General features: G+C 37.1%; 1 protein-coding gene across 5 annotated transcripts in view; it reads left to right on the forward strand.

Moving 5' to 3' along the window:
- The window catches only part of ZMYM2 (zinc finger MYM-type containing 2), a 92,398-nt gene that overhangs the window by 55,497 nt on the left and 17,408 nt on the right, over nucleotides 1-19,493 (forward strand). For all 5 annotated transcript variants that reach the window (XM_033051426.2, XM_033051430.2, XM_033051427.2 and 2 more), the window contains 3 exons: nucleotides 9,053-9,225; nucleotides 16,041-16,206; nucleotides 17,872-17,906. In XM_033051426.2, coding sequence (XP_032907317.1) covers nucleotides 9,053-9,225; nucleotides 16,041-16,206; nucleotides 17,872-17,906 — 374 coding nt within the window. The remainder of the gene's footprint in view (nucleotides 1-9,052; nucleotides 9,226-16,040; nucleotides 16,207-17,871; nucleotides 17,907-19,493) is intronic.

Raw genomic sequence — 19,493 nt, forward strand, 5'->3', positions numbered from 1 at the left:
AGAAATAGCAAAATCGATTTTGAACAAGGACCTATCCTTTCCACTTCTGGTGAACTCTCCTTTGATACTGATATTTAATCAAGATCTTAGAAGTTTAGCTACGAGTTTGGGTGGCCTGTCATTCACAAATAGGATGAATATTTTTTTCTTTAGTTGTAACAGCAACACTTCCAATGTCATTTGATAGGGCCAGTGGAAGATCTCTGCTGTCAGGCAGATTAAATAGTAGATATGGGAGTTTACTTGAAGGAGGATCCTGCTAAGCTGGAGAGGGTTGGCTTGCGGAGCTGAAGGAAGTTTTCCCTCCCTGCCATTCCCTGACAGCTCAGGAGTCTTTTCTGAAGAATGGAGTGTGGTGTTCTGGACTGCAGAGTGATAGCTGGAGAGTTAAAAACAGGCAAATGAAGGCCCAACCTTACAGTGTGTTATTGCACTCATTGATCAGCAGCCTCTAGCTAGAAATTGTTTCTGTGAATGAAGCAATTCCACAGAATACATTCAAACAAGAACAAGATACTTTTCTGGAGATTAAAGTGTATGCTTCTATTGCTATGAATATTTATGACTCCCTCATTTTAAAACTGGGTGGCTTTCACAATGAAATGAATAGGATTGATAATGCCAGCTATGCCACTACTGCTTCTGTATGAGGAGGCTTGAAGTGTTTCCTCTTGAAAAATTTGAGGAAGAAAAGGAATAAAAACAGTCTCTCCTGTGTAAATATGGGTACTAAGTGGGGGGAATCTATTGCCAGATGTCTTAGTGTGGGTCTTGAGTTTGCAGGTGCTAGACTGCCAGCTCAAGAGTAAACAGCATATTTATGAGGGTGAATGTGCAAAATGTTACCGTAAAGACAAAGTTTATCAGCTTACTGTGATCTGAACCACTGAGTAGTAGAGAGAGGATAGTCAAAAGCACCATCAAGTGGATTATAACTTAAATAAATACAGTGCATACCTCCCAGCTGTAGCTGAGGTCTACTTTGTGGTGCAAATGACAAAGAGCTGTATGTGTTCTTGTCGCAAATAAACCAACGATCTGGACAGAAATTCTGAAGGAACCTTAGACCATTTATTTTGAAGGAAAACCATCAGTTGTCATCAATGGCTGCAGAAATACTGTAATCCAAGAATTAATAGTGCTTATGTGGGAAGGACAGGGCTAGGACTTTGATGGACAACAAACCATGATCAGACACGATAGATTTTTCTTTGCCCTTTTTCAGGCACCTAAACGTCACTGCTTTGTCCTTAATTTCAAAGCCTTTTCCCAGATATGTGTCCAACTGTTTGTGAAATAACAAAACCAGTACAAGTACCAAAAACTTTTTGGATATGGAGGCCACCCTGGTTTTGATATTGCAGATTGTTCAAGGAGCCTCACGAACAGATTATTTTTTGAGCATGCAAAAGACAATGTATCACAGTTTGAGAAGGAATAGCCAGAGGTACTCAGTCACAAAAGCTGCTGGCATCTTTGGAAGAAATCGAACTCTCAAGAGAAAATGTGGATAATTTTCAGGGGAGTGTTTATAAAAGGCTCCTAGATAAAATCGGAAGTTAAAAATGTGTTCCTGCAAGTGTATTTACTTGTTCATCTTCATGCAAACTGATGGGAAAGCATATATAAGATCAACCACAAATACCTCTTGACTGCTTACAGCTGCCCTGCTGCTGTACTGCAGGTGTTGTCATTGCTCCCCTTCTTCATACCTGAGTTTTTTTTTCCAGACATGCATATATATGCATATTTACACAAACCCTGTCTAAAGGGTTAAAGTCTTTTGGGTCAGTGTTTCTGTGCAGTTTTATTCCAGCTTTGTTTCTTTATATGTTTCTCTTGAGACACTTAAAAACCTATGCAGGAAGTAGCTGAAACCTCCATTACAATAAGGTGTGATTAGAACTGACCTAGATTTTGTGCTAAAGATGGTTATTAATTCTTTCATGGAGTACTGGATACTTTTTCTGGTTTTGTCCAAAAATCAGATGCTATGTGTAGAGTGAACAACCTGAACAGAGTATATAAAAGAATTTAATCTGTTCTACTGTTGCTGAGGCTGTCCTGGTGCTTGCCACTAGAATGCTGCATTCCAAAATATCTGTATCTAAATTTAGATATATTGTTTAGATAAACAATATATGTATGCGGTATGCGAAACTAAGAAGTAACTTGTGGGGTTTTTATGTATGTGTAGTTGCATGAGTGACAGTTGAGTATAGGCTATACAAACCTTTAATCCTGACGAAATCTTCAGGTTACCAGGTTTGGGGTATTTTGGGAGTGGGTTTTTTTGGGTTTTTTAAATATATATTCCTTCTGAGAGTCTGGGAGAACTAATCAGTCTTTGGTAATCCAGCAATGAAGCTATTATATGATGAGTATCACTGTAATTTTATTTTATTTGTAGACTTACTTAATTCATCTTTCCAGTAGATTTAAGTGCTGTGACTTGAACAACACAGGCTTAATAATTTTATAATGCAAATTTTAATACTATTTTAAATGGATAATACAGATGAAAGACAGCTGTCAAGCTAGCAACTGTGCTATTACCCTGATAGCCTGCTAATAAATTTCTGGGAATTACGGTTTCTGCAAATGAAAGTCAGTGCAGACATGGAGTTTTCTCTGAAGTAGTATCTGTTTCATCTAAGAGATAAGCTCTTAAAATACTGTAGAGTTAACAAGTGGAAAAATAAATTTAGGAAATTAAGTAATTGTACCTTCCTCTAGGAAAGATCTATAGTCAGTTAAAGCATTGTAGATTTTAGAGTGGGATTTTCCCAACCGGTGCTGCACGTGCATTGTTTGGTACAGTATATTATTAAATGATTAGTTGATTAATTCTTAGATTTATATGAAAATATTACAGACACTGACATAGCCTTAACACAGGTGTGTTAAGTTTTATACAGGTGCTTGCATGCCAGTATTTCACAATCAGTTAGGATACTACCTGATATTTATAGCAATTCCTGTTGTTATTAGAAACAGCAAAAAAAGTATGTAAGAACTGATACGAAGTGTTGCTAAGACTTAGTTATGGTTGCTGGGCTTCTGTGGTGGGTGGGCCAATTAAGAGTTGGTGCAGTGGCCCTGCCATGCTGAGCTGCTGTGTCCCCCTAGACAAAGGGAGGACACAGCTGTGTGTAAATATCTTTATTCCTGATATTTGGTCTCATTATTATTAGAATGAGAGCTACAGAAACTGTTCAAACACATCTTTTTTAATAGTTTGCATTAGCAACTATCTTTTTTAGAGGCATGGACACTGGTTTTAAAAATAAAATGTACAGAATTTGGGTTAACATACAGAAGTTTTTGAAGACAGTATGAAATCACCCTTTTACACACTCCTGGGTTTGTGTTTCACAGAGCTGTTAGGTCCCTTCCACAGCTCTTGATAGAGGCCTGCCATATTGAAATAATTTTATCTTGCTATGGTGCCCAGTTTGGTTTTGCTTATGACCACTTACTTTGGCAGTGTCCCTCTTGACATAAATTCTATCCTGAAATGTCAGTTTGCTTGTACTTTTCATCTGAAACTTTGTTTGGTGCTGAGTTGGGATATCCTGCCAAAAGGGGACAAATTAAAAGGCAGATCATGTCTTAAATACTGCAAAATGCATGATCTATAAAAATACTCATCCAAAATTGCAAGAGTCATGTTCTTACTGCAGGAAGAAACTCCTTTCCTACGGACTCGGTTAGTAGAAAAGTGGAAGTGAATGTTGGAGGTATTTAGAGGTGCCTGGGCGATTCTGAGACACTGTGACCCCCCTTTGACTGCTATGGACAGAAGTTAGAATGGGACATTCTTGGCATCTCTTTGAGCCACGGCAGTTTTCTTTGGTGAACTCTGATGGCACAGAGGCTGTGGTCATGGCCATAGCTGATCAGGCCATGCCATCTGATTAAATAGTCTGGTTTTAAATCTTTGAGCCACAGATGACTCTTCCAAACAATTTTGTTACTGTAAAACCTGTAATAATCTTTTTTGCTTATAAAAATGAGTTAAAAAGAACATCATAGTCGATTCTGACAAGACACTTAGGAGGTATTTAACAGGCTTCCTGTCTCCAGAAGCACCAAGTGAAGGCTCTTGGCTATACTGAAGGAAAGCATAGTTCTGCACTTCCTAGATGAACACTGATGGAGGAGCTGGACAGTTGGTTCTTGTGGAAGAGCCTCATTGTAGATGTAGTTTCCAATTTGTGCTTCTTGGATGCATCTTTTCTGAAATTACTTGACAGTTTTTACTTGTTAACCTGCATTTTGATATTTCTACACTGTTGTTGTAGTTGAGAAATGGAAATATAGAACTGCTGTGGAAGAGATGGTTTATCTTCCTTTCTCTTTGTAGAGGGATAACACTGATAGTGCTCAAGTAATGTAATTTAAATTTTCTGTACATGTATTGAGTCTTGAAATTTTTGTTTTTCTTTGTGGAGAGATAATTTGTAACATGGTTAAAAATATCAGTTGAACTCCTGTGCACTATTCAACACCAGTGGTGATTGTTAAATTTTCATTCTTCAGTGTTAATTCCACAGTTGTGTTTCTGAAAGAGGTTTGAGATAGTTCTTTGAACAAAGACAGCATTCACAGTTGCAGATACAGGGTGATGCAATTTAATGTGCTGAGATTATGAGCACAAGAATGAGAAAGCTTATAAAGATGCTTCTTATTAATGTCAAGGAATTATCAACCTGAAAAGATTTAAGACTAAGCAAAACATGAGTAACTGGATTGGAATAGGAGAGAGGAGAATTGAATGAGATAGTATTAATATCAGGAAATAGTATGATAAACTGAGGTTGTGTGAAAGTTGGAATGCATAATAATGGAAGGTTCTTAAAGTGAAAACAAGGAAGGAAGAGGTATGCGCAACTTCTCTTTGCACGGAAGAGGGTAGGGTCTATTTTAACAGTAATCCAAGTAGGACCCAGAATTTGGATACATTCTGTCTGTTTTCCTAAAAATAACAATGTTTATTATGAATGCAGAGACAGCATTCAGTGTGGGTATGGAAGAGGTTTTGCATGTGAATCAGTACATAGGGAGATAGAGTAGAAAGATCCGGATGGAACGTAGCTCCAGAAAGCTTCCAAGACGTAGCTTGTGATGCTGCAGGCTTGTTGTTGTTCTTCTCTAGAACAGTTAACAGTTGAAGTTGTTACAATATGAGAGAACAGAAAGTCTTGCATGTTACTTGAAGGACAAAGGTAGTTTAGTGAAGACAGCCTTTCAGAGGTAAAAGACCAATTCTTTCAGGATGGAACAATTACTTTCTCTAAAAGATATTAGTCACTTTGGTAAAAAGGGACTGGTGTTGAACACTCAGGATTATTTCTGGTTCAGCATTCCTTTTTACAGAGCTACTTGATCTAGTCAACTTCCTGAAATTCAGGTAGGTGCTACTGGTAGAATTAAGATCATGTTCTTAGCAGCTTACCTGCACTGAGTCTGCAGTCAGTCAAGTGAAGCTGGTTTTCTGCCATGGGCAGCTCTGCAGGGCTGAACCTGGGGCAGTTCTTGGATCTGCCAAGAGAAAGGAAGCTCTCTTAAACCTGGAACTTCCCCGAGGTAAAGGTTTTGAGGAACTGCCTGGATGTTGTCTTGTCAGCAATCTTCTCTTTATGTGTTCGGATTGTTGTACTCTCTACCATTTGTGTGGGGAACCATAATTCAGGGCTTTTAAGAGTTAAGTTATGTTCTGGATTTCGCTTGGGAGCCAGAATTACAATAGTGTAATTAAGGATATGTTCAGTTAGCAGATATTCACCTATTTGGTTTTTTTTTTGCTTTAGATTTTGGGTTGGAGATACTGCTGGAAAGTGGTCCTTAGCGGTCTTTCTGAGACAGCCAGCTTGTGTGGGTGGTGTTAGGGCTTTAATAAAGACCGTAATTAAGGACTGGTGTAGCTTGGGCCAAATAATCTGTGCTTATAATTTCTTTCAAAGTGAGAGCTGTTTTCTCTCAGAGGCACTTTAAAGCAGTAGAGGTTTCCATCTGATCACACTGTAACTTGTGAGTCTGGTGTTGTAGCAGAAATCTTGAGGAACTTAAGATTTTACTCAGATTTTTTTTTGTTCATAATGTTGGAACTGTCAGCTCTGTTTTAGGCAGCGCTTATACTCGTGAACCCCAAGTCCTCAGGGCAGTTAGGCTGAACGACCCCTCAGGATTTTAGTGTTTATATTTAGTTAGAAAGGTCAGATATTCAGTGCTTTTTGTATTACTCATCCACAATGTGCTGTAAATCGAAGCCCACTTCATGGTCACATCTACATAGCCGTCGTGGGTGTTACTGTTATGTTGATCCAGGATTTCCCTTGTGCAAGAGAAGACCAAGTTGTTAGAGCTTAGAGTTCTGTTTTACCAAAGGTAAATACCTTTTTCCATACAAAGAGTCTTACTTTTTCAGTCGATACCATGGCATTGTAATAAAAATGTATAACCTGGATTGCAGACTACCAAGAGCCTAGGAAAGGCATTTCAGTTTCTCTTTGTTTTTAGCTTCAAGATCTTGTGACTTCACCAAGTTTTCCTGGCCCCACAGATAAAGTTACCTATTACAAACACAAGAGTTTCAGACAAATCTGTAGAATTTTGCACGTGATGTTGCAAAAGAAAGACTTAGTAAAGATTCAACCTCAGCAATCTTCAGGGTTGTAATAATCTACTGTCAACATCCGAAGTTTTATAAAAATGGGGTTTTTATCTTCTGTAGAGGCCTCCTTCTGCAAGAAGCCCTACACACTCAGTGATCTATATAAAGAAACCCCATATTTTCCAGGCATTTAGGTCATAAAGGCTAGAATTTTTGACTTTTTGTTTCCCCTTAATGTTCAGTCATCATTTTCCATGAGTCACGGAGATGTGGAAGATGTTTGTCTGTAGAGTAAAAAATTTCTTAGCTGATAACTTTTTTTAATAAAACAGCAGCATCATCTTCAACTTTACTTCCTGTAGTTCAGTGGCCAAGAAAAATGTCAGTTTTTTCCATTCCTTTTTTTAAACTATTTAACCAGGTGGACACAAATTGCCTGGTTGGTAGTAGAAGAGTGCTACTAGTCTATAGTTTTGAAAGGGTGATGCAGCATTGGGTGGCTTTTCTGAGAGACAATTGAAGTGGAGGATACATTGTGGTACTAAGATATCTCTGGAATTTTGAAGAAAAAATAAGAAAAGAAAGAATGGAAAGAATAAGATCCTCCATGCAATGGTGAGAGATACAGCCAGCAGGAAAAAATACTGGCAAGAAATTTTGTTTTTAATTGGTTCTTTTAACTGATAGCTTGCACACAGTTATCTTTAGGATTGTTATTTCCTTCAAAGCATTGTATTTAAAGTCCGTATCAGTTGCACTGTAAGGATGGTTGCTGGACATGGCACTTGCCATCTGTGCTAGTAATTTTATTTATTCTGTTGTTAAAGAACTTAAAAGAAAAAACCTAAAGAACAAAGAATAAAACCACCCCAACAAAACCACTTTAAACCAAATTACTTACAGTTTCTTATTTGTACAATATTCTATAAATGTCTTGTTTTGACATTACTAGCAAATTGAATTTGTTAGCAAAGCTTGTTGCATTCCAAGTTAAAGTTCCTCAATAATGTTTTGGTTTTGGAAGATTCAGTCTGCTGCATCTTCCATTTGCATTCTTGTGCTTTTAGCGATTTAAAAATAGTATCTCAGTTTCATACATATGAATTCTACCCTAATACACAACAGCAGGCATCACATAATTGAAATTACTGAATACATTATAGTATTTTTATATTCTCTATGGCAGAGGAAGTACAACATGTATGTTATATACAGAGTTTCATAACTTATCAGAAGCACAGAAGTCTGCATATGTTAGATTATATATATGCCCTAGCAGAGTAGCCTCTTTGAAGACTTGCATTCTGGTCTTTGGTACTTTGGTACTGTGATATTTGGTAGATCATAAAAACAAGTGCAGTACCTTAGATTAAAGGTCTGTGTAAATGTTGTCTTGTTCCTCCAGTATTCTGTATAGACAGTGACTTCATCTTCTCATTCTGTTCTCTTCTGTAAAATTAGAACAATTACAGATGTATACAATATATGATTTAGACATCAGCTGAATAGGCATTGGATTTGGATTAAATTCAGTAAATTCTGAAAATAGCCTATATAGTAGCTACGGTATTCATCTTTTAATGCATTTAATATGTTAGAATGTCTTTTCTAATTTGCTTGAGGGAGGATCAGATTATGGGAGAATATAGCTGTCATTAATACAACCCTGTAATTACGACTACATAGCAAATGAAAAAAACCCCACCCAAAACAAACAAAACCCCACCAAAAACCAAACCAACTCAAAACAACAACCAACCAAAACCAAAATAACCAACACCTCCGCCCCACTCCAATGTGGAAAAAAAATTTAACTATTAACTGCATACAAACTGTTCAGAAATTTCATGTGTAATTTCCTGTCATTGCATAATTCTCACTACTGACCATTGCTTGCTTTATAGTTACATTTTTAAAGAAATCTCTCAGTTCTTGGATCATCTTGTACATATTAACGTTCTTAAATTTTAATGAGTTACCTTAAGCAGTTTGTTGTATTAATATAAGTAAAGGTAATAATAAAATTGAATTGATCCATGAAGATAGGTATTTCTTTAGCACATAGTGTTGGCTGGATGTCTAGCATTTTGAGGATGTGTAACTCAGCAATGTAACTCCAAGTCAATGCTTTTGCATGGGTCTGTATTAAAAGAAAATTGTGGATTTTTCCCTGACTGTTTATTCAGAGATTTGATAAACAAAGATTCAGCATAGGGATTTGAAAAAGATGCAGGCATCACAGGAAACCATAGAATTGTGCAGGGAAGGTGTTTGGGTAAAAATGTCATTAATTATAGTCTTACTGTGCAACCTGAATTTGTCTGAAGCCCAGTTGTTGGCTGTTTTGTATTCATTTAATTTTCAATATTTAACTCTTAACTGTGATATCTTTCTGTAAAAATTGCTTTGTTCCTAATGTTTAAAATCTGTTTCCAGGCTGCAAGCTGCTATATAAACAAGACTTTGCAAGACGGTTAGGACTGAGATGTGTTACTTGTAATTACTGCTCACAGCTGTGCAAAAAGGGAGCAACTAAGGAACTTGATGGTGTAGTGAGAGATTTCTGCAGTGAAGAGTGCTGTAAAAAATTTCAGGACTGGTACTACAAGGCAAGTAACTCAGAATTTTTGACGAGAGCTCCACAGTTAAAAAAACCAAAAACGCACATGTGAGAATATCTCAAGGACTGTGCAGCAAATATGGCTTACTTCAGCAAAGCATTTGCTATAAAATAAGCAAATGTATTAATTTCATCATTTGAGTTTTCTTAGATCTTAGAGCAGCATTTCTATCCTCTGATTCTATTAATTCGTTCAGCAAGGAAGTCTTGAGTTACAGAAAACCAAAAAATTACTATGTATATTTGTTACTTTACAATTCCAATTTTTTCTTAGTTAATACAGTTTTCTTGTCAAATCTTCTTAAATGTGTGTTCAGAATATTGAAAACACTGTTAGTTAGTAGCTGAATACCTTGAGTTCACTGACATTAGCAGAGTTTTGCTTGTTCCTGTTTTTGCCTCCTTTTTTGCCTTTTCCCTTCTCCCACAGTTTGAACTGCAGAGGCTTTGATTATTCAGTATTTCCCAGTGGAAAGGATGCCAAAGGCAAAAGCAAGACCAAATGGATTTCTAATAAAAGTTTAAATCAAACAGATGGCATCTATTTCTACTCTCTGGAAGCTTAACTGCCTTGTGAAGCACCAGCAAAGACTTCACAATAAGAGGGTTTTTCCCTTACATTTTTGAAAGAAAAAGATGAAATTGGACTGGGTTTAACCTGCGATTAGTACCATGGATAAAATATTTGGTCTCTGGTGTGAACGGCCTGGAAATCTACACTGATAATTTCAAAACAAGAGCTGCACTGTGGATGCAATTGCAAAAAAGACAGTACAAAATTCATCACCATACCAAAACTCTGCATACAGCCTGGAAGGCTGTAAAAAACTTGAAATGTTAGAGGGCTAGATACAAGTCATGTAATTCAAGACCATCTACCTACCATAAAAGAACTGAATATGAAGACATATCTGATACTTTGGAATGTCTGGTTCCAGAAATGTTACAGCCAAACATTGTGAATTCTTTATTTTGGGTAATGCATGTAGGGTCTTGTTAGACATTCCTAGAAGAAAACTTCTGAAGACCACAATGTGTTTCTTTTGTCTCACATGAAAATAATGTGACGAAACTTGGCTGCAAAGTTCTTAACTGAAATAGTTAACTTCATACAATAATATTTAGTCTATCTATATGCCTTAAAACTTGGAGAGTGAGATTAAATTTGTCCCTGTGACAAAAGTGCCTTCTGGTAGAGAACTTAAATCTTTGATTTGCTTTAGAAATCTTTCGGTGATTCAGCAAAAGATATAGTCTGGAGGTGTCCTTACCAAACTACTTTCATGTACCTAAGCTTCTGTGGAAGCTTATACTGTGATTCAGCTTTGAGAACCACTTGAAAACTCAGGCTTCCGATTATCCTGATTCATGGGATAAGGTAATAACTGGCCCATGAAGTCTGCTTAAGTGCTGTTGGTACTGTGTTACAGGAAAGTTAGATCTGATGTCATAAAAAGGCAATATAAACATATTTGCTAGTAACTTTTGATACTTTTGATGACAGTTAAGTGTTAGATACTTCTGCTTTTTGAATCTTAGACTTGCTAGAGGAACTAGTGTTCCATTATGAAGAATTGTTAACAGTAATTATTTTCAAGTGCTTCTTAAAGCCTTAATGCAATTGAGTTTTGGTTAAAAAACTTGAGATTTATTATATTTGAAAGACATTATAATAGGTTTTGGGAAGTGGTGTCTTTTGCTAAAATTCTCTTTTTTGTTTCTTTACACTCCTGCTGATAACTTCTCCCACTTTATGGAAGTCACTCCAGATACATTAATTTCACAATTATAAGCCGCACTGAGTATAAGCCGCACTTCTGGGTGCCAGCAACTTTTCATTCTTTGTCCATACATAAGCCGTACCTGATTATAAGCCGGATGTTACAATACAGGGTGTGATAAAAGGTATCTATTCTATCACCATCTGTTGAGGGTGGGGGCAGTGATCCTTATCTCAACGGCAGATATTCTGCTAATGGGCCATCCATTGAAACCAGGCGGGGCATTGTTCTTTATCTTTTCATAACCCATCCTTCCTCCAGGGAGTCATTTTCTGCTAATGACCCATTGGGTCCCACTGTGGGACTGATAAAATTACTGCATCCCATTGGAAGTTGCTCCAGCCAGGGGGAAGAGCCCAACATCTGTCACTGCAGGAGGATGCAGCCACCATTTAGTGGGACTGCTACCAACACCCTGCCTGACGGGGTGTCAGGTTGTACTCTGACTTTGTCAGGTTTTGGAGTTTGTTTCTTTGTAGTACTGTACTTCTATTTTAATTTCCCTAGAAAAGAGCTGTTATTCCTAATTCCCATATCTTTGCCTGAAAGCCCCTTGATTTCAAAATTATAATAATTTGGAGAGAGGGTGTTTACATTTTCCATTTCAAAGAGAAGTTCCTGCCTTTCTTAGCAGACACCTGTCCTCCAAACTAAAACAGCAACTTTTTGTTCTTTGTCCATACATAAGCTGCACCTGATTATAAGCCTCAGTCCAGGTTTGGGCCAAAATTTTAGTCAAAATGGTGCGGCTTATAATCGTGAAATTACTGTAGTTTAGGTTTGGTAGTGCATTGTTAGCTCATATTCTTACCTAGCCAAAATAGACAATGATCAAAGCATAGGAAGACAGAATAGGTAAGGATCGTTCTCTGAATTTGTAATTCATTAGCTGTTCTGTCTGTTGGCTTCTTAAAAGAATAGTTACGTATGTATGAGCTTTGTCTCATTTATGCAATGTTCAGTGTTATTTTGGAGTTTCAATGAATGTATACCTAAAGAGTAGTAATAACCTAGTAATGTTTTAACACCACCATTGTGTTCATTAAACAAGTGTTTGTCTCCATCTTCTTTGTCTACTTTTTTTTATAGACACATCTTTCTCATGTAGTACTATCTGGAAAACATTGTAACCTTCTAAAATAATGAAGTTTTGTGGGAGCACTTCCCTGAGTGCCAAAATTCTCTTCTCAGAAAGCCAGAAGAAGTCAACAATAGTAGAAGCACAACAAATTACCTTGTATTAAAAATTCAGTAGACTTACCTAGATAAGAATCCTTTAAACCTAATATGAAGCAGTGGAATGTAAAAGAATAGTTTTAGTCCTGATCATCTGTTGAGCATCAGCTGCAGTTACCAGTTGATGCCACGTTCTGAGGAAATTTCTACTCTTGCGTTCCATGCAATTCTGAGACAAGAGGCAAAATTTTGGATGTCTTGAGGTTAGCTCCCTAAGTTTTTAGGGCTCCTCCTGTAAACTTGTATGCAGTGATTTGTATGTTAATCCAGAAGATGCCTGGGAAACATCAATATAAATCTCTAAGTAGCCCAATGTTTGATGACAGTTTCAATTGTTTGATGTTACATTAGGGCATTGAAATTACCTTGAAAAAGAGTATACAGTTCTGAGAATTGCACAGAAATCTGTTTCTTTAAATATCCTCTGAGAGACATTGATGACAGTACTACAGCTGAAGTGCACACAGGTCATGCGAGGCTATAGTGGAGAATTGATTAGACTCAGCATGTGCAGTGATTACTCTGTTCAGTGGGGGTCAGGTGTCTGCAGCAAAGAGTTAAGTAAGAGGTGGGGAACTACAGTCTGAGGCAAAGAAAAGTTATTGTGGCTGGTGAGCTCAGCAGTGATTGGCAATAGTGGTAAAATTTGAAAGTGGAGCCAGCATTAATCAAAATGGTAAAGACAGCAAGACAGCCTTGTGGAATTTCTCTTGTTGGAATTCAGCCATTCTCTAGTTAGACATCTCAACCTCCAGTAAGTACTCTTTCAGAACAGTTGATCTCCTCTCTCTTATAATCATTCACTCTCTGGGAACAGCTTTTGCTTCCTATTTACTGCAGTTGAAGCTGGAACAGACAGCTAAGGTTAGGTCAAGTTGATAGCAGTCCAGTCCATTGGAGAGCATTAGGAACAGGTGATGGAGAGATTAAAAATATAAATAAAAGCCCTACACGTGAAATTTTTATTCTTCAACCCAACTTTGCTGTGAACATTAGTGATTTATTCTAATCACCATGCCCATTTGAACTAGTTGAAGTAATGGGAAAAGAAATGCAGCAAAAAGCAGTCATGAGTGGCAAAGGACTCTGCAAGCATGGCAAACAGAGATGGGCTTTTTGGAACACAGAGATAAGCAGACTTGAAGCAGGTATTTTGAAGATTCAGTTAACTTTAGGAGATTCAGTTAAATTTATAAATTTAGCACCAGTATCCCAGGTGAAAACAAAAGGGGAAAGAAGTAAGGAAAATCATAAAATGTCATTAAAACCATTGATTTATTTTCACTTTCAATAAATTTGATGGTCAGGGAAATGGGTAAGAAAACAGGAAAATTCAGTGCATGGAACGGTGTATAATGTTGACTGTGAGCAGAATTATGGAAATAGTAGAATTAAAATATAGTAAATGTAGAGATGGAAGGGAAACGTCACTATAAAAGAATCCTAGGTTTCTTGAGGAATAGTAATTTCCAAGTGAAAACAAGCTAATTTTTTTAAACCTAAATAGTTTAGTAGAAGTCCCCAGAAGAGACAATGATACACTTATTCAAAAACCTAAATGAAAAAGGAAACCAGGAGAGGGAGAGAACAGTTACAGGAATGAGAGAGTCACAGAATAGTTGGGTTGGAAGGGACCTTGAAAAGGCTGCCTAGTCCCAACACCTCTGCAATGAGCAGGGACTTCTTCAATGAGATCAGGTTGCTTGGAGTCCCATCCAACCTGACTTTAAAAGTTTCCCTATCTATTACCTCTCTGGGCAACATATTTCAGTGTTTCACTCTCATTCTAAAAAACTTCTTTCTTCCATCTAATCCAAGTTGACCTTTCTTATATCTAATCTAAGTTGACCTTCCAATTTAGAACCATTCCTCCTTGTCCTATCACAACAGGCCCTGCTGTAGGAAGGCTGTAGTTGCTGGATTTGACATGATCTGACCCCTTTTTCTTTCTTTGAAGGAGAGAAAAGTGAGCAGAAAGTAGTGCTTTGATAGTCAAGCGGGGTGCAGCAGGTCAGAATAGATGGGCTTTTCTGTATTTGAGTCAGCTGTCATTATTAATCAGTGTTAGGTGGGTTTGAGATTTAAATTTAGAGTGAATTATACTTTTCTTTTTTTCCTACTGGTATTTCAGTCTTGGTGGCTTTGGAAGCTGCATTTGCCTTAAAGGTGTGAATTCACAGCTTTCCTGAACTGATTAAATCTACACTATTTTGGCAGCACTTTACATTTTATCTTCTTCCCCACTCCTTTCTAAGAATACTACTTACTTCCTCTTTTGTCCCAATGAGGTGATCTGCATAAGGAACTGTGGAAAGTCCAAGTGACAAGTGTAACAAAAATTGAGGGAGCATGGGGATAATGCAGTGCTGTCAGGTTTCTGACCTTGTGTGCCTACAGGTGCATAAGCACTGCTGCTGCCTGCACAGAGGAGAGGGAAGAGAAATACCTGCTCTTCCAGGGCCACCTGGTGCTCAGTGTGAGGCGATCTTGAAGCTGCAGGTTCAATTGCTCCCTATTAAAAGCTGGTTGTACTGTTAGAAACAAGTCTGTGTATCACCTTTAAGTACTTGAAAATTGCAACTGAGAGCTTAATTTCTTACACTGCCAGAGAATGTTGCCACACTGTTCAAATACAGAGAAGAAACTAAACATTAATTTTTAAAAATATTTGAACTGATTGGCCTGTTCATACTTTTTTGGAGTCACAAAAACTACAGTTGGACTTTGTTTTGTTTTGTTTTGTTTTTTAAGCCATCAGAGCCTCGTGTATAACTGCAATGTTGTGTATGGTTTTATGTATTAATGTTTTATGTTGCATATATTTTAACTTCCCTCTTCCTCTCCTGGTTATGTTATTAGGTTGACTTACTTCGGATTCCTGACCATTTTTAGAAGTTCTTAATTTTTTAAGGTCTGCTTTAGGGTGGAGGTTGCGAACAATATTGAGGCGAGCTGTAGTACAAACAATTTTTTCCTTATTTGAAGACGTGAAATTGAAGCTACCAATAATAGTTATCTGTTCAGATAATAATTTATAGCACAGCAGATAAAGTGCTGTGGAATCTGTATTGGAGAAAAACATTGTCTTAGTGATGCCTCATGAAACTAACGTGCAGGTTCATGGAAGATATGTCACTTAAATGTTTGAGTTTTCAAGTTACATGCTAACTAAATTTTGGGGAGCTCTCTTTTTTTTGAGAGAAATTGTGGTTTATAAATCATAGAGAAACTTGGGTGAACTAAAGAATTGGAATATAAAATTGTTGTTAAACAACTAAAATAATGGAAATATTAAAAATATTTATGCAGATTTAATACCTAGAGAAGTGATTATTTTGGTGACTTTTTAAAACTTCTGATTCTTTTATAAAACAAAACAGAAAAAGTCTGCCAGGTCTTGGAAGTAGAAAAATGGCTTATGTTTGTCCTCAGTTCAGTAGAGTCATTAAGGAGCCTAATGCTTTCTGCTCTTGTTTTGCAGAATGCCTCAATAAAATTAATTAAAATTGGTGCACAAAATTCTTTTTTTGATGACTGTTTAGAAGTGAACAATGTTTTTTTTAATTATACCTAGTGACAGATTACTAAAACAAAGTAGATTTATTCTGGGTGCTAACCCCCAGCAAACGATTGAAAAGAAGGTAGCTTAACTATTGTACACGAGCAAGACTTAACTGTATAGTGGTACTGAATCCTCAGTACTCATAAAAATGTAGCCTTCTGAAATGTAGAACTGACTTTTTCCCAAGGCCTGTTTAAAAATGTGAACATCTCCCTTTGCATTAAGGCTGTACGGTGTGACTGTTGTAAGTCTCAAGGAGTGCTCAAAGAGAAGGTGCAGTGGCGCGGTGAGATGAAGCATTTCTGCGATCAGCACTGCTTGCTCCGCTTCTACTGTCAACAGAACGAGCCCAACCTGGCCACCCAGAAAGGACCTGAGAACCTGCACTATGGTATGTGCTGCTTCAGGGCTGGGGAGTGCCAAGCCAGGTGCTTCCTTTAAATGAAAAATTGAAAGCTGCACGAATTATTTATTTGTCGTAATAAACTGTGTTAGAGATTATCCTTTTTTGTGTTGTCATCAGAGGCAGCATTGAGCTGTTCTGGGTTAAGTGTCATTTTAGTGCTGTATCATTGTGGGAAGAGAAAATGTTTTCCTATTTCGTTGTGCTCCGGTTTGTCATTACTTGCTCTGTGGAAGCACTTCTCAAAATGCCTTTTGGTCAGAGAGAATGGATGCACCAGGAATGAAAATAAAGAAATACATTAAATGAAATTACAGGAAATAAATGAAATGGAAATGAGTATACAATGAAAGTATCTAGATAAGAGGAATACATTGGGGTTTTTGGGGGTTTTTTTCTGTTGGCAGTAGGTACTGTGTAAATTGGCTGATGGGCACTGAATACATTTGTGTAGTTTAAATGGCAAGTCAGGCAAAGTTCAAATAAACCAGCTTTTAAGTTACAGTAATTTCACGATTATAAACCGCATCATTTTGACTAAAATTTTGGTCCGAACCCAAAGTGCGGCTTATAATCAGGTGCAGCTTATATATAGACAAAGAACAAAAAGTTGCTATTTTAGTTTGGAGGACAGGTGTCTGCTGAGAAAGGCAGGAGCTTCTCTTTGAAATGGAGAATGTAAACCCCCTCCCTCCACATTATTATAATTTTGAAATCAAGCAGCTCTCAGGCAAAGATATGGGAATTAGGAATAACAGTCAGGCAGGGTGTTGGTAGCAGTCCCATTAAATGGTGGCTGCATCCTCCTGCAGTGACAGATGTGATTCAGTTGGAGCAGTGCTCCTGCAGAAGGTGCAGTTTCCCTCCAGAGGTCCAGTGGTGATGTGGAGAAATCCGGTTTTCCTCTGGAATCCACTGGAGAAAGGGGCTCCCTTAGTGTCCCAAAGCCTCTGTTTTTATCTTGGTGAGAAATGTTGGGCTCTTCCCCCTGTCTGGAGCAACTTCCAATGGGATGAAGTAATTTTATCAGTCACACAGTGGGACTCAATGGCCATTAGCAGAAAATGACTCGCTGGAGGAAGGATGGGTTGTGAAAAGATAAAGAACAATACCACGCCAGGTTTCAATGGATGGCCCATTAGCAGAATATCTGCCGTTGAGATAAGGATCACTGCCCCCAGCCTCAACAGATGGTGATAGAACAGATACCTTTTATCACACTCTGTATTGTAACATGCAGCTTATAATCAGGTGCGGCTTATATATGGACAAAGAATGAAAAGTTGCCAACACCTGAAGTGCGGCTTATAATTGTGAAATTACTGTAATGCAATTATGGCAACTCAGCTTCTTTGCATACTTGAACGTTTTGGTGTTACTTTTCTGAAAGAGCCTGTGTTCTCATCTGGCTAGAACATTGATTTATCATTTGCTATGTGTAAGGCTCAATATTGGAGTATTGAAGAACGTCAGTAGGGAGATGTCCATGAAGGAAAAGTCTTGTGTGCAGTTCTCACTGCAATATGGTACTAATGGGTTCTCTTGATTTAATGTTATATTGGTGACAGGTGTTATCTCGAGTGGCTTGCTGAAATTTGCTTTGATTTTGAAAAAAGGAAAAAAAATTCTAAAAATGTTTCTTTGTACTTTTAGATCAGGGCTGTCAAACCCCCCGGACAAAAATAACAGTAAGTACATATATTTAACACACTCATATATCTAACTCTGTCTCTTTCTCTCTATATATATATATACAAAACTTAATTAGATGTACGTAAAATGCAAGGATTAGAGGGATGCTATTAAAAACCAAAAATTAGTGTCTTTGAATAATCCTAAGCTAAATTTATGAAGCTTTTTAGTCTCTTTCACAGTCTGCAGGTGAAATAAAAAATTCAGGTAGTCATGCTTACTTTTCAGTGTCATCTGGGAAACTAAATCATCAACCATGTGTTTTACATCTATAGTGCATATAAATGTTGCTTGAAAGTTATTCAACAAATTGTGTGTCTTATTCTTGTGTTTAGACTGAATAGGTATATTTATTGAATATAGAAGAAAATTCCACTGTTGGAATATTAAGGTGGTAGCTCAGCTTTAAAAAACTGAAAATAAATCTTCAGTTCTTAAATTTTATCCTTACCAAGAGTAGAATTCTCTAGGTGCTCAAGGTCTGATTGACTTTGCTGCAGAGTAGGGAAGCATAGCCTTTTGCAGGATTGCTGTCTGGACGGGTGGGGATCATCAGTGGAGCAGCAGCCTTCATTCTGACTTTCAGTTTTTCTCAACTTACCAAAATACTGCTATAAATATTGTTTTCAATTAGCTTACTGTATTTTGTTTGAAACTTAGTTTTGTTTTGGTTTGTTTGTCACATGGACACATGGAAGATCTGAGAGACTTGCCTTTTAAATGCAAATAAGCATTAAAGACAAGTCTTAGATTTAGGTGGAAGTTTTTGATAACGATATAAATATATTTATGGAAAACAGAGAATTGCTTAGGTAACTAGAGATATTAGACAAGCTAAACTGTTACATTAAAAAATTTTAGTATTTTATGTTTAATGGTCTTAATTCAGTCCATAAATTTTTAAAGATTGTGTCAAAGCTATGTGTGATACAGTATTTTTTAATATATCTTTGGGAGTGTACACCTGGTAGAGCTGTTCTTGGGACTGAACTTTCCTTCCACATCTAAAATAACATATGGGGCTAGTCTGCCTACGTATGACCAAATAGAACTGAGAGTTTGTTCCTCAAATCAGGTTCTAAAAGAGGTTCTAGGGTACAAAAGCCATGTCTGGAGCAAGAGGGTTTTTTACCTCTTGACTGTAAGGATGCATTTGAACATTATGGGATGTTCCCAGGTATTTGTTGTCACTGTTGTAGAGCCAGCAGGGGGAGCTCGAAGATCATACTTTAAGTTAAAAAAAAAGTATTTAGTGGATTTTTATTCAGAAATACCTTTTTTATTCAGAAATAACTTTTTTTTTTTTTTAAATAAAGTGATCTTTTGACTGTGGCATAATTCAAGAAGGTTAGATTTTGAGCCTAAAGTTTATTCCTGCTGCTCATAGTGAACTCTTATTTTACTTTTTTTGTTATTATTAACTTTATTTTTTTATGTTAAAAAATAGCTTAAATGATGCTTTCACTTAAACAGGCATGTAAAAAAAATCTTTAGAGTATCTTCAATAAAAAAAAAGGAAAATGATCTGGAAGTGCTAGCTGTCCTGTTATAATCCTGACAGTGGCAGCTCAATACTGGGAGTG

Source organism: Catharus ustulatus, chromosome 2 (genome assembly GCF_009819885.2).
Source record: "Catharus ustulatus isolate bCatUst1 chromosome 2, bCatUst1.pri.v2, whole genome shotgun sequence".
Classification (NCBI taxonomy): domain Eukaryota; kingdom Metazoa; phylum Chordata; class Aves; order Passeriformes; family Turdidae; genus Catharus; species Catharus ustulatus.